General features: G+C 44.0%; 1 protein-coding gene and 1 pseudogene across 1 annotated transcript in view; one reads left to right on the forward strand and one right to left on the reverse strand.

Annotated features, from left to right (window-relative positions):
• The first annotated feature begins 541 nt into the window (after positions 1-541).
• Positions 542-14,565, forward strand: part of TBC1D31 (TBC1 domain family member 31) — a 46,942-nt gene continuing 32,918 nt past the window's right edge. Inside the window, exons 1-6 of the mRNA XM_061605970.1 lie at positions 542-717; positions 6,420-6,566; positions 7,676-7,791; positions 9,492-9,670; positions 12,325-12,476; positions 14,398-14,557. Coding sequence (XP_061461954.1) covers positions 641-717; positions 6,420-6,566; positions 7,676-7,791; positions 9,492-9,670; positions 12,325-12,476; positions 14,398-14,557 — 831 coding nt within the window. The 5' untranslated portion in view covers positions 542-640. The remainder of the gene's footprint in view (positions 718-6,419; positions 6,567-7,675; positions 7,792-9,491; positions 9,671-12,324; positions 12,477-14,397; positions 14,558-14,565) is intronic.
• Positions 8,733-8,852, reverse strand: LOC133375727 (5S ribosomal RNA; annotated as a pseudogene).

Below are 14,565 nucleotides of genomic sequence, written 5' to 3' on the forward strand. Positions count from 1 at the left end.
AACCTTACAAGTAATTCTCCCCAAGGATTTTTTTTTTTTTAAAAAATAACCCACATCTCTTAAGAACATAAGAAGAGCCCTGCTGGATCAGGCTAGTGGCCCATCTAGTCCAGTATCTTGTTCTCAGAGTGGCCAACCAGATGCCCATCGGATGCCCACAAGCTGAGAGGAAAGAGCACTTTTCCCTCCTGCTTTCTGGTATTCAGAAGCAGGCTACCTCCCACTGTGGAGGCAGAGCATAGCCATTATGGCTAGTAGCCATTGATAGCCTTATCCTCGATGAGGACAGTCCTAAATCTAACCTCACCCTCCAGCCGCACCCTGGACCACTAACACCTGACCGTCCCTGCCTGGCCACTAAGTCCACTCCAGATTCACTTGGAAGGCGCCTACCATGTTAAAAATAAACCACAACTCCCAGCAGGCACAGGGCTGGATTGTTCCACCCTGAGAGGGGAGCGTCTTCTGGCTTTGGCGTTTATAAGCCCGCACGAGGGAAGAAAGTAACTTCCATTCCCCACCCCCAAACTTTTTGGTATATTCCAAAGTAGGCGGGTCCTGGGAAAAGAAGCGGCGGTTGGGGCGGGCTATCCCGGTTGGAACCTTTTCGAGCGAGAGGCGCCAGTGGCTGCTTGTCAGGATGCAGAGTTCGGACCTGGGCAACAGGGAAGAGGGCAAGATCTGGCACCGCAAGCCTTCCCCGGCAGCGCACCAGGGGTAACCATGCAGGGATTTTTATTTATTTATTATTGTCTTTTGCTGTAGTCTTTGGGCCCTCGTTATGTATCATCAGTGGAGCCCCCATGCCCAAAAGCAGTCTATCCTTTGATTCCAGATGCTGCAAACTCAGGCAGCACCAGTGGGTTGTGGTTACTACCTCCGTCATACTTTGTGTCAACGGCTTCAGAAAATGGAATTAGACAAATGCGGGGGGGGAGTGGGAGTATCAAAGGCTATTTGCTATGGGCTCCCCACATACAAAGGAAATATATCCCTAGTTACCAGTTGCTGAGGACAAATAGCAGGCAGTTACACACTCTATTGATGGAGAGAAGAGATTAGTTAAATCGGGGCTCTGAGTGGCTGGTGTAGACATACATATAAGATTACACCAGCAAGTCCTACTCCAAGTACACCCATTGGAATTAATGGAATTAAATTAGTAATGTCCAGTAATTTCAATGGGTCTACTCTGACTAGGTCTAATATTGGACACAACCCATCAAATGGAACTTCCACGTTTGGACGCAGTGTATCTAGGAATAAATGACAAGGAAGGCTTTTCTCATCTTTATGTCCTGCTTGTGATCCTAAAAATAGAGTGCTCAACTGTACGGCTGTGATCTGATTCAGCAAGGAAATTCATCTAGCTTTCAGCCGTTTCAAACTTTTTCAAATTAAAATCGGATTAGTTGGTGGTAATTGCTGTTTGAGGTTTGGAATAAGCTGCAACATGGTGTAGTGGTTAAGGTGTTGGACTACGACCTGGGAGACCAGGGTTCTAATCCCCACATAGCCATGAAGCTCACTGGGTGACCTTGGGCCAGTCACTGCCTCTCAGCCTCGTGAAAACCCTATTCATAGAGTCATCATAAGTCAGAATTGGCTTGAAGGCAGTACATCTACATTTTTATAAATGCATGGCCTTTGCATTACACTCTTTCCTGCGTGTTCAAAGACTTCACATGGAAAGCCATAACCTTTATCATACTAATAAACCTTGTTTGCAATCCTACAAATCTATTTGTGATGCAATATGTGGGAGAAATGTTGAAGTTCCTCCTGTAGCCCCTCACAGTACTGAGTAAGCAAGCTGTCTTTTAGGTCCTTTCCAGAAGACTTCTTTATTGAGCATTCATCCTGATCTGTTTGCAGGGAGATTAGATTTAGTTTAAAATCTTACTAGCCAGTTCTTTACAGGTTGCTGCAATAAGAATTTCACCTGCTATGTGCATGTTTCTTTATGATCTCTTAGGCTGCCACCCTAAATACATCAACTAGAGCAAAAGCTCCAGTAAACATGAATACGAGTGCAGTGTTAGGTTTCTAGAACTGTGGTCCTTAACAACCACTCCTGTAAAATGGTGGTTGTTATGTGCCTTCAAGTTGATTACAATTTATGGCGCCCCAATGAATCAGCGACCCCCAATAGCATCTGCTATAAACCACCCTGTTCAGATCTTGTAAGTTCAGGTCTGTGGCTTCCTTTATGGAATCAATCCATCTCTTGTTTGGCCTTCCTCTTTTTCTACTCCCTTCTGTTTTTCCCAGCATTATTGTCTTTTCTAGTGAATCATGTCGTCTCATTATGTGTCCAAAGTATGATAACCTCAGTTTCATCATTTTAGCTTCTAGTGACAGTTCTGGTTTAATTTGTTCTGACACCCACTTTTTCACGGTCCATGGTATCTGCAAAGCTCTCCTCCACCACCACATTTCAAATGAGTTCATTTTTCTCTTATCCACTTTTTTCACTGTCCAACTTTCGCATCCATACATAGAGATCGGGAATACCATGGTCTGAATGATCCTGACTTCAGTGTTCAGTGATACATCTTTACATTTGAGGACCTTTTCTAGTTCTCTCACAGCTGCCCTCCCCAGTCCTAGCCATCTTCTGATTTCTTGACTATTGTCTCCATTTTGGTTAATGACTGTGCCGAGGTATTGATAATCCTTGACAAGTTCAGTGTCCTCATTGTCAACTTTAAATTTGCATAAATCTTCTGTTGTCATTACTTTAGTCTTCTTGACGTTCAGCTGTAGTCCTGCTGTTGTGCTTTCCTCTTTAACTTTCATCCGCATTCGTTTCAAATCGTTACTGGCCTCTGCTAGTAGTATGGTATCGTCTGCATATCTTAAATTATTGATATTTCTCCCTCCAATTTTCACACCTTCATCTTGGTCCAATCCAGCTTTCTGTATGATATGTTCTGCGTATAGATTAAACAAATAGGGTGATAAAATACACCCCTGTCTCACATCCTTTCCGATTAGGAACCAATCGGTTTCTGCATATTCTGTCGTTACAGTAGCCTCTTGTCCAGAGTATAGGTTGCGCATCAGGACAATCGGATGCTATGGCACCCCCATTTCTTTTAAAGCGTTCCATAGTTTTTCATGATCTATACAATCAAAGGTTTTGCTGCAATCTATAAAGTACAGGGTGATTTTCTTCTGAAATTCCTTGGTATCCAACGTACAATATAATCTCTTCCTTTTCTAAATCTAGCTTGGGCATTACTATTATTATTTTCATCCCTGTACTACATTGGAAGGGCTGCAAGACAATAACTTTATTTAAAGCCACCCCAGTGAGTTCAGGAGAGGGTAAATCAAAATTATCGAGAGGATGGAGCAACTTCCCTATGAAGGACGGGTAACGTACTTCTTCACACAGTGCATAGTTAAACAATGGAACTCTCTCCCACAAGGGGCAGTGGTGGCCACCAACTTGGATGACTTTAAAGCGGATTAGACAAATTCATGGAGGCTATCAATAGCTACTGACTATTAGTCTATGTTCTACCTCTGCTTTTGAGGGCAATATGCCTCTGTATGCTGGGAATCACAAGTGGGGAGAGCGCTATTGCACTCCGATCCTGCTTTCAGGCTTCCCGTAGGCATCTGGTTGGCCACTGTGAGGGCAGGATGCAGGGGTAGCGGGGCCATTGGCCTGGCCTGACCCAGCAGGCTTTTCGGAGTTTCAGGCTGAAGCAGAATTTCATGAAGGTTTGGAAAGCCACTGACAAAACACCGTCCCAGGGCCTTGCTACCTGTCATAGTCAACAGTACTGTTGGCAAGATGGTTGATTTCCAGAGGAGTAATTATGTTATCTGTCGCAGCAAAAATAATCTTGTGGCACACTAAAATCTTAAAACTAAGGTTGCAGTCCTCACCCCTCTTCCCTGGGAGTAAGTCCCTTTGAACTCAATGGTACTTACTTCTGAATAGACAGGACTAGAATTGCAGCATTTTTATCATGCCCTAAACTTTTGTGGACTAGATTAAAGCCCACTTCACCACATTGTTGATGTTTCGGATGTCACCATCCTTCAGAGAAATTAACGATCAAATCAGTGGCAGATAGCTAGGACAGCAATTTATCAATAAAGTTTGTTTGTGTATTTATTTATTAAATTTATCTCCCACCCTTCTTCCCAGAAGGAGCCCAGGGGTTCTTTTCTAAATCAAGTTGCACAATAAATTATTACTCAGAATTCCTGTGTAGTCTTTTTTGTGTGTCGGATAGTCAAGTTAATCATGTGAATGAAGCCAGTAAGAAGACTTTTCAGATCATAGAAATGGGAACTAATAAATATTTCATTTTTTCCAAAAACTGCATAACAACTTACCATTTGACTCTGAATTTGTATACAGTTTTTTAGTCCTCTGTTTCCTCAGAGAGTGTTTATAGATCACTGTCAATAGGTCCTGGCAATGTTAGGAATGCCTCTTTCTGAAGCTGCTTTAACTTACCCTGGATTAATTCATTAATCATGAATAAGTATCCCCCTTCTTCTAGTTTTGTACTAATAAAAATAGATATTAGAAGAACAATTATATATATGTTGTTAAAAGAACAGGTTGACATTTTCCCCTCTTACTGTCCTGATTGTATTCCATGACTCTAAAGGGTAAAGCAAAACAAATTCAAGCTCACCATTTCACTTTCCAAGAGACTGGGAAGAGTTGCCTCTTATCATATGGTAGAGAACTCCCCTCAAGAGCAGGAGAGATGAGATTCAACTGCAGGAGGGGATACTATCTTCGCACTTTTAAGAAAGGATGTCTCTAAAAGGCTGCATCAGGTCCCAAAACATTTCTGTTTCTTGAGATGGGCAAATGTCATGGCTGTCCTCTTCTCAAGCTCTTTAACACAGCCATGTAAAAGTTTGTAGCCTGCATATCTAAACAGCTTGCTTTCAATGGTAGGTGCAGAGGAGGGATGGAGCGTTCGGTCACTCATATGACAGCTCGCTCACTCACTTGCATGGAATTCTGTCTTGTCTACAGCTACTGGGCTACTGCTTAAATACAAGCCTGCTTTATCTACTCTCTTCCTCTCGCCTCTGGCAGATGTCTGGTGCATACGTTTCAGTACTTCTCTGAGTGCAGGAGGCTCTGCACTTCATATATTCATTCTCCAACAAATACGAGAGATATGAAGGGTGGACAGAGGCAGAGCTAGTGTGCTCATCCCTGCAATTTCTCCTCCCCCACCACTTGTGGATAGAGCAAACTCACTTTTAGAACACCTGAAGAGGGCTTACATTGTCATTAATTTGGTATTTCCCATTTTCCTTTTCGTTACTCTCGCAATAATATAATAACTTCCTGCTAATTGAGCCTAAATACACTAGCAAATAATGATACATCTGAAGGAGCAGTTGATTAGTTCACCCTGTCCATACAGATTCCTCATCTAGATTCATCTCCAGGCAGAAAGTCAACATATAGCACACACTTCACTTGAGCTGCCCCTATTCTGGTTACTTTACAAAAGGGCAAATCAAATCAAAGTGCAAACGGTGACATTTTAAACAAATTTGGGTGAGATCCAGTGTAGTGCAAGTGGGTGTCTGCTTGTGCAAAGAGCCTTCTCCTTCCTCTCTATGCCCCCCTGTACACTACCCAAATCTGCTTCAGACTGTTGGGAGCGTTCCAGGGTGGGGGTGGGGGTGGGGAAGTCCCCTTGTGCAAACAGGAGGACATCATTGCAGGTCATCCCTGCAGTATTTACATTAGGGTAAAAACTCCTAACATCCAGTGCAATAATTACTAAAAGTTCACAAATACACACACACACACACACACACACACACACACACAGGTGATCAGTGGCAGAACAACTAAGCCTTTCCCCAGAAAGTTAAGTGCATTTTAAAAAAAACTCTCCAGGAAATCAAAGTAGAGCAGAAAGAATTTTAGAAAGGAATCTTTTTGTTTGTCTGTTATCATGGTTTATGAAAGAGACGCTAAAATGTGCTTTAAGGAACCTTAGATATTAAAAATAAATAAATTGGGAGAGAGGATTGGTTCTTCCTTGATGCTAGTCTCTAACCAGCCTAATTGCTATATAATTATATTAGGCACATTAGGCTTCTTTTTATTTTGTTTTTCTTTGAATTTTTAATAGTTTATCAGAGAAAGTAATTTTAACCATGCAGTATATTTCTGTTCTGGACCTTTCCCCTTCTAAGTAGGTGTCCTGTAATGGCTTTAAGGAAGTTAGGACACAGTCAAGGCATATTTTTGTATTTATCAAAAAGCTGAAGCTGGCCTTGTAAGTGAGGATTTGACTGCACACAGCCTGATTCTGTCCAGAATTAGCCTTGTTTGAGTCAGTTGATTTTAGTGAGCAAAGGCATCCTTAACCCTTCACAATAGCATGCTGTTAACATCTCCTTGTTTTCAGAGTCATCGTAAATATTATTCACAGTACTACAGGCTACCATTCCAAGACAATACGTTTTTTGAATGTGGCCTTCGACAGTTCTGGAGATTCACTCCTTTCTGGAGATCATCAAGGGAATATCTACGTTTTTGACTTGGTGGGCAACAGGTCAGTACTGCTTGTTCATCTATAAATCTTTTAGTTTGCTCTAGTTTAAATTATGTAAAGGGATGGAGGGATGCAGGCAGAACCATAGTTTTAAGCATGATGTGGAAGGGTGAGCTTTTTCTAGATTACCCCTCCTAGCCCTAGTAAGTTCCTGTCTATTTCTTTGTACCCTCACAATACTAAGATGGTTTGGATATAGTAATAAAATATAGTTTATCATAACCAAAATGAGCCTTGGTGAGCCTTGATGTGATGCACTTCCCTACTCCCGTGGAGCCATAAAAAGGAGTTTTGAAGCTTTTGCTTCTGCCTTTTATTAATCATGGTTTATTGTGTCATTCAGACCCAACAAACTTTAGTTATTCTTAGCTATGGTTTGTTGAGACAAGCCAACTTCAAAAATTGTTTTAAGAAGCTGGCTTGTTTCCACAAACCAGCTAAGACTGGTCATAGTATATAAAGATAATACTCTATTTATTTGTGTACTTGGTGCATCCTGAATGTTCTAGCAATCCTTTGAGCCATTTGGATATATGCAGCTATTCTGCATTTCATAGGATTGTCTTTTGGCTACTATATAGCCAAGGTATGTGGAATCTTGGTCCACCAGGGGGTTGGCCTGCAAAGCCATTTTTCCCAAACCACGGTCACCTGCCCATCAGCTGATGGGTAGACGGGAGGGGGGGGTCAATTCTGCGGTCTGCTTCACCAGCGCATTCCTGAAAGGGAGCACATTAGCAAAGCAGACCCCTGCAGCCAGCAGGGTTGAATCCTTGGCTCATCAGCTGTGGGGAAAGTGCTGGTGAAGCAGACGCCTCTCCACACCTTCAACTTTGAAAGGTGGGTGCTGCCTACCTCTCACTCATCTGATTGCATCATAATTGACAAGAGGGGGCCCTGCCCACCTGTCAAAGCTGGCCCACAATGGTGGTGGGACATAAAGATCTGGCCTGGTAGCCCAGAACCCACCCACCTCGATATAGCCTGTGACATGTTCACAGAGCGTCCAAAGTGATGCATTTGTCTTATCAACATTCACTCCATTTGACTTATAGCTGCAATAAGTTTTCCATGTGCTTTGCAGGAATAATTTTGATTTGTACAAATAGGTTCACCCTGGTTCAGCGAGTAATGCAGGCATGCACCGCCCTGGCTTTTAATCTTCGCAGGAAAACAGAATTCCTCGTGGCTTTGGCTGATTACTCCATTAAATGCTTTGATACAGGTAATGGGCACTGTTTAAGAAACTTACATTCCTTATATGCAGCTGCTCTTCATTGTCTGTTGATCAGGGATAGGGAGCAACATCTCGAGGGCCGCAGGTTCCCCGCCTCGGCTTTAACACACCTTGCTGTCATGCTGTCAAGTCTATAAAAGAATGGGAAATTATTTTTAAATAGTGCAATCTTTTATGAAACATTTGTTTATTAGACTTTATACTCCAGGCTTACATGGGGCTGTCAGATGTCTTCCCTTAAGGTGACTGCTGTAGCCCAGACCTGCTTTACACTTCCAGCTTTACACTGTAGCCCAGACCAGCAATACACTTCCAGAACATTCACGGAGCCCACTCATCATCTCTTGTGCTGGATTATTATTAGGAACTCCAAGGCTTTTGTCAGAGCAGGATTTGTCACTGTTTCCCAGCAGGGCTGTGGAGTCGGAGTCATGAAGTCGGAAGCAATTTTGGGTGGAGTCAGAGTTGGTAGAAATCTACCAACTCCAGCTTCAAAATAAAAACTTTCATAGGAATTTAGGAAAGTTTTCTTGTTCAGAAATTTTAATCAAATAAATATATTTTATGTTCTATCAATCTAGCCTGATGATTCACGTGGTGGTGATGAAATGCCTTGTGCTACCATTTTACTACATTAATTTGTTATTACTAGTAAATATACATTTGCCATTTATGAAGGAGTCGGACTGTAGAAAAATAGAAGAGTCGGAGTTGAAGGTTTGGCGTACCGACTCCACAGCCCTGTTTCCCAGGGTATTGGTTGTTTGACGTTCTAGTTAACGTATAATGTACGTTAGGAATAATTTTTGTTGTTACGTGCCTTCAAGTCGATTACGACTTATGGCAACCCTGTGAATCTTTTTTGGATATATTCATAGGGTTTTCATGGTAAGAGGTATTCAGAGGCAATTTACCATTGCCTTCCCCTAAGCCTACAGCACCCGGTATTCCCAGGCGGTCTCCCATCCAAGTACTAACCAGGCCTGACCCTGGGTTAGCGTCCAAGCTCAGACAAGATTGGGCGTGTTCAGGGTAGTATGGCCGTAGGCATTAGGAATAATAGAGCCTCTTTATTTCATTTCTCATCTGTGTTCTGATGATAAAACTAGAGTGTTCTTTTTGTTTAAATCAGGGATGGGGGACCCTTTTCAACCCAAGAGCCAGATTCAAAACTGGCCTACCCTCTGCTGGCTGTTTTTGACAGTGGGTGGGGACACCCACTCATATGACATCAGGTGATTTCAATTTGGGGCTTAACAGGGAGTTGCCACAGTGCTAAGATCAGAGATACGTTTCTGCTTGCTCGTTGATCGTGAAAGAGCAGCTGCAGAGGCTTATCTCTGATCTTAGCACTGTAGTCTCATAAGATCAGAGATCAGATAAATGCTGTCTGCTCTTTTGACAGTTTACAGGTGGAATCTTAGTGCTGTGGTGCTTAGCGGTAAGATTGGAGATGACAGCCCATATTTTTGATCTTAGCACTTAGTACTTAGATCGGAGATTACCAATCTCCTCGCCTGATGTCATATCACACCAGGTGACTGACAGGTGGCCATGTCTTGCCCCAAATGGCCTGGCGGGCCAAATCCAGAGACCTGGGAGGACTAATTAGGCCCATGGGCTGGAAGTTCCCCACTGTTGCTTTAAATCTTGACTTTTTCCTGTCTTCATGCTTCTTCTTATCTTAGATACGAAAGAACTTGTTAGTTGGATGAGAGGACACAATTCTTCAGTATCCTCGATCTCGGTTCATGGTTCTGGTCGATACGCCGTCACGTCATCTGCCGACACAGCCCAGCTTTGGGATCTGGACACCTTTCAGCGGAAAAGAAAGCTGAACGTTCGCCAATCTGTCGGTATTCAGAAGGTCAGTTCAAAGAAACGCTTCTTCTGCCCGGTTGGTCAGCTTTTATTCAGAAGTCTGGGAATTTGAAAATCATTGTTAGAATTCAGTGAGGGTCAAGGCAAAGCTTTCCCTGTCACAGTGAACAACAGGAGAGTCTCCTCATTTAGATCAGGAGTCTTTAGACTCCACATCCAAGGTCCGAAATCCACATTTATCCCCAAAGTGCACTGAGGAACTGACTTCTTATGACCCACATGAGGTCAGGCAGCAACCCAGTAGCGGCTGCTGCCCCACCAAGTTGAAAACCAATGGATTAGATCAGGACTGGGGAATCTTTCACAATTAAGAAGCCACATTTCCTCGACAGTAAATTCCTGTCCCAGTTGAAGGTTCTTTATCACGCTCTTTCTGGAGGCTGCACAAAGTGGTGGGTGGAGCCAGAAAGCAAGTGGGCACAACAACAGAGCTGACTCTGGCCTTTGCCCTGCAGGCTCTGTTCCAGCCACACGAAAGCCGAGACGTTTTTACAGACACCCACATTTCTTTCCATCCAGGCAAGCAGGAGACACCGTTCAGGGACACGTCCCGGCCAGGCAGAAGGGCACAGAGTGGAGCCAGGGAGGAGGACTGCCTGGAGAGAGGGGTGTGTGGCCTGGGGAGATGCCTGGGGGGGGCCGCCCACAGGCCAGAGGTTCCCTATTCCTGCTGTAGATAATGAGCAAAGCTCACTTGGAAGCTTTTCGACAGGGCTAGGCAGTGCATCACGACCTGTTCCAGCTGCTGTTGGAAGAATTTGTTTTCAGTGCTGGCTCCCCGTAGGATGATGGCTTTCAGTTATGGCTTCCCTTTGGCTAGAACTTGATTGTGCTGCATAGACTCGCGTTCTGCCTGACGTCCCTCATTATCCAGGTTCAAGTCCCCAGTACCCATGTAGCGTGAAGCTCGTGTGAGCCAGTCACATTGCAGAAACGTAAGAGATTAAATAGTTGAAACTTGGAAGCTTGAGTTTTAGAATGGACCTTGGAGGTCATCTGGTCCAAGCTCCTGCTCAATGCAAGGATCTGCAATGAACACAGGAATAAAGGAATCAACCCTGCGGAATTCCCTCCCCTTATATATTAGACAGGGGCCATCTCTGTTATCTTTTCGGCGGCATCCTCTTTCAACAAGCCTTTTAAGTTGAGACCTTATCCCAGTCTGCGTCTGTATGTTTTACCTTTTTTTAAAAAACAATATGCTTTTAACCTTTTCTTTAAGACATCTTGAAAGCTTTTTAAAAAATGTTTTAAAAGATTTTTGTTTTAATGTATTTTAAAGTCTCTTTTTATGAGGTTTTAAAGTGTTTTAGTGCTTTCGTTTGCCTCCCTGGGCTCCTGCTGGGAGGAAGGGTGGGATATAAATCAAATAATAAATAAAGGAAGCTTATACTTATACTGGTTCAGACCATTGGCCCTTCTTGCTCAGAAAAAAAAGAAGGCCAAACAAGAGATGGATTGATTCCATAAAGGAAGCCACAGACCTGAACTTACAAGATCTGAACAGGGTGGTTCATGACAGATGCTGTTGGTGGTCGCTGATTCATAGGGTCGCCATAAGTCGTGATCAACTTGAAGGCACATAACAACAACAAATTGTCTCCAGTGACTGGCAGAAGCTGTCCAGGATATCAGACAGGAATCTTTGTGCCCAGCCCTACCTATTATTTTTATTTAATTAATTAATTAATTAATTAATTAATTTGTATCCCACCCTTCCTCGCAGCAGGAGCCCAGGGTGGCAAACAGAGCACTAAAAAACTTTAAAACATCATAAAAACAGATCTTAAAATACATTAAAACAAAGCAGCATTAAAAACATTTAAAAAACAACCTTAAAAAAGGGTTAAAAACATTATTAAAAAAAATGTTAAACGATTCTGACACAGATGCAGAGTGTGGTAGGTCTCAACTTAAAAGGCTTGTTGAAAGAGGAAAGTCTTCAAAAGGCGCCGAAAAGATAGCAGAGATGGCGCCTGCCTAATATTCAAGGGGAGGGAATTCCACAGGGTAGGTGCCGCCACACTAAAGGTCCGTTTCCTGTGTTGTGCAGAATGAACCTCCTGATAAGATGGTATCTCCAGGAGGCCCTCACCTGCAGAGCGAAGTGATCGACTGGGTATATACGGAGTAAGACGGTCTTTCAGGTGTCCTGGTCCCAAGCTGTATAGGACTTTGTACACCAAAACTAGAACCTTGAACTAGAGATGCCTAGAGATGCTGGGGGTTGAACCTAGGACCACCTTCATGGAAAACAGATGCTCTGCCACTGAGCTGCTAGAGCATCTCTGACAGATGGCATACAGCCTCTGATGAAATTCATTCATTCATTCATTCATTACATTTATATACCGCTCCATAGCTGAAGGTCTCTGGGCAGTTTACAATACCTTCAGTGAAGGAGACAGCACCACCACTCAAGGCAGACTGCTTCACTGTCGAACAGGTCTTCCCATTGGGAAGTTTCTCCTAACTTTTAGCCGAAATCTGCTTCCCTGTCATTTTCCCTTAGTGGTTCTAGTCTTGCCCTCTGGAGCATCGATGAACAAATATGCTCCAGTTCAAATATTGCCTTTGTTCCGGTGTAGAAATCCACAGATTTCAACTATTGCTTCCAAGTATCCCTCCCTGTGCTTTCAGGTTTTCTTTCTTCCGCTGAGCAACACCATTCTCAGCTGCTTTAAAGATAACTCAATTTTTGCCTGGGAGTTTGATACCCTTCACTGCAAGTATCAGCTGCCATCGCCAGTGGAAGGTTCTTCGTTGCGCTATAAAGTTTTTGCTGTGACAAGGTAAATTGTGCTCTCCAGCCCTGCAAAAGTCCCTGCAGGAAATGCTGGCTTACGTTTAAAACATTACTTTTATTACCGCAGTGTCTTATCACCTCGGACTTAATTTTTTGTGTGTTTCAAAACTGAAGTCCTGGATTTCCTCCCAACTTTGAATCTGTGGAGTTGGACAGGGGTCATCCTAGTAGAAACGGGATGATCTCTGCCCCTTCTCCAGATCCAAGGGTAAAAGGAAAGGGTTTTTTTTGGGGGGGGGGGTTAGCAGCATGCTCCCTCTCTGTCTTTGTCCCCTGTGCGGGCGAAGACTCCTGTGGCTGCGACTTTGAGCCCTATAGCCCAACAGCAGCTGAACCCCACATGCCCTCCCCACTTCTCTTTCCTGCATGAGCAAGAGATGAGGAGAGATAGTCCTGTAGCTCTGGCTTGGCCATGAGACTCTCAGTCCCGGTGCCAAGGATTGGCTGAAACCTGCATGCTCCTGGCCTCTCTTTCTCGCAGAGAAGAGGCAAAGCTAGGAGGTTCCTGCAGCTGCTGTTTGTCCATGGAGCTCTGAAGCCCTTCTCTGAGCATCAGCTGAAGCTGCAATGCTCCTCTCCTGCCTTTCCGCTAGGGTAGGAGGGGATTCCTTTGCTGTTGCCTCCAGGCCGCTAAGGGTGGGGTGGGCTGCACCTGGCGGCCACAACGTTTCTCTTTGTAGACACCTGACCAGGCCAACTCCCATCCACAAACTCAAGAGAGACTTCAAAACCTGTAGGTACTTTGAACTGTGACACAGAATAGGAAGCTGTTTTATTTTTATTTTTTAAAATTACATTGATATCCCACCTTTCCTCCAAGGAGCTGAAGGTGATGCACATGGTTCCCCTTCCCCATTTTTATCCTCACAACAACCCTGTGAGGTAGGTTAGGCTGAGAGACTGTGTGTGGCCCAGGGCCACCCAGTGACCATCATGGCTAAGTGGGGGATTTGAACCCGGGTCTCCCAGGTCCTCGTCCAACACTGTAACCCCTGTGCCACACTGGCCTTATACTGAGTCAAACCATTAGTTTGTCTCGCTCCATATTGTCTGTACTGACTGCCAGCAGCTCTTCAGGGGTTTCTGACAAGGGCCTTTGCCAGCCCTACTTGGAGATTTCACGGACTGAATTTAGGACCTTTTGCTCTGTGCCTGAACTGTGGATTTTTGCCAAGGGCAGAGTTAGTCTTTTGTTTTATGAGCTGGTACCTCATTTTGCTCTCCCACCGCTCCTTTTCTGTCTTGGCTACAACGCTATACACGTAGTTACCTTAGTAAAAAATCCCACTAAACTTACTGAGGTTGACTTCTGAGAAGACTTGTCCTTGGCTGTGGTCTGAAGACACATGAGACCACCACCTTGCAGAAGCTAAATAGGTCTGGGTCTGGTCAGTACCAGGATGGGAGACCATCTAGGAACCACGTGTGTGCTACCTTGGCTTCTGTGATGAAAGAAAGGTGAGGTATAAACGTAAGAAATAAATAAAATAATAAATAAATAAGGCAGTCATGAGATTGCACCACTAGTGGCAGATGCTACATTTTGCCTTGTAAATTTGGGTGCGATTGCTTTGTTGCATTTTGTATCACTTTGAGGGCCCGGTCTGGGCTGGAAAGTCAATTGGAGGTTTTATAAATAACACCATTTCCGTATTTGGCAAACATCATGATCTGCTCATAAGCTGTTGATAGAAGGGTTTCATTTTGAAGTTGGGAATTCATCTGTCAAGAGAGATGGCCAGATGAATGGAGGGAGCTGCCTTATGGCTCATCAGGCCACCTAGCTCAGCATAATTTACATTGAGTAACAGCAGCTCTCTGGGGTTCCATATGGGAAACGTGCTTTACCACTGAGCGATAACCCTTCCCCTGAATTAACATCAGCTCTGTCTTGTTTTGGGGCACAGAGACGGCCGTGTCCTTGCAGCAGGCGGCAAATCAAATCACCTTCACTTGTGGTGTTTGGAGTCTAAGCAGCTGCACCGAATAATCCAGATGCCAAGCAAAGTGCGAGCCATTCGCCACCTAGAATTCCTTCCGGATAGCTTTGATGGCGGCTCTAATCAGGTGGGCGG

Source organism: Rhineura floridana, chromosome 1, assembly GCF_030035675.1.
Source record: "Rhineura floridana isolate rRhiFlo1 chromosome 1, rRhiFlo1.hap2, whole genome shotgun sequence".
Classification (NCBI taxonomy): domain Eukaryota; kingdom Metazoa; phylum Chordata; class Lepidosauria; order Squamata; family Rhineuridae; genus Rhineura; species Rhineura floridana.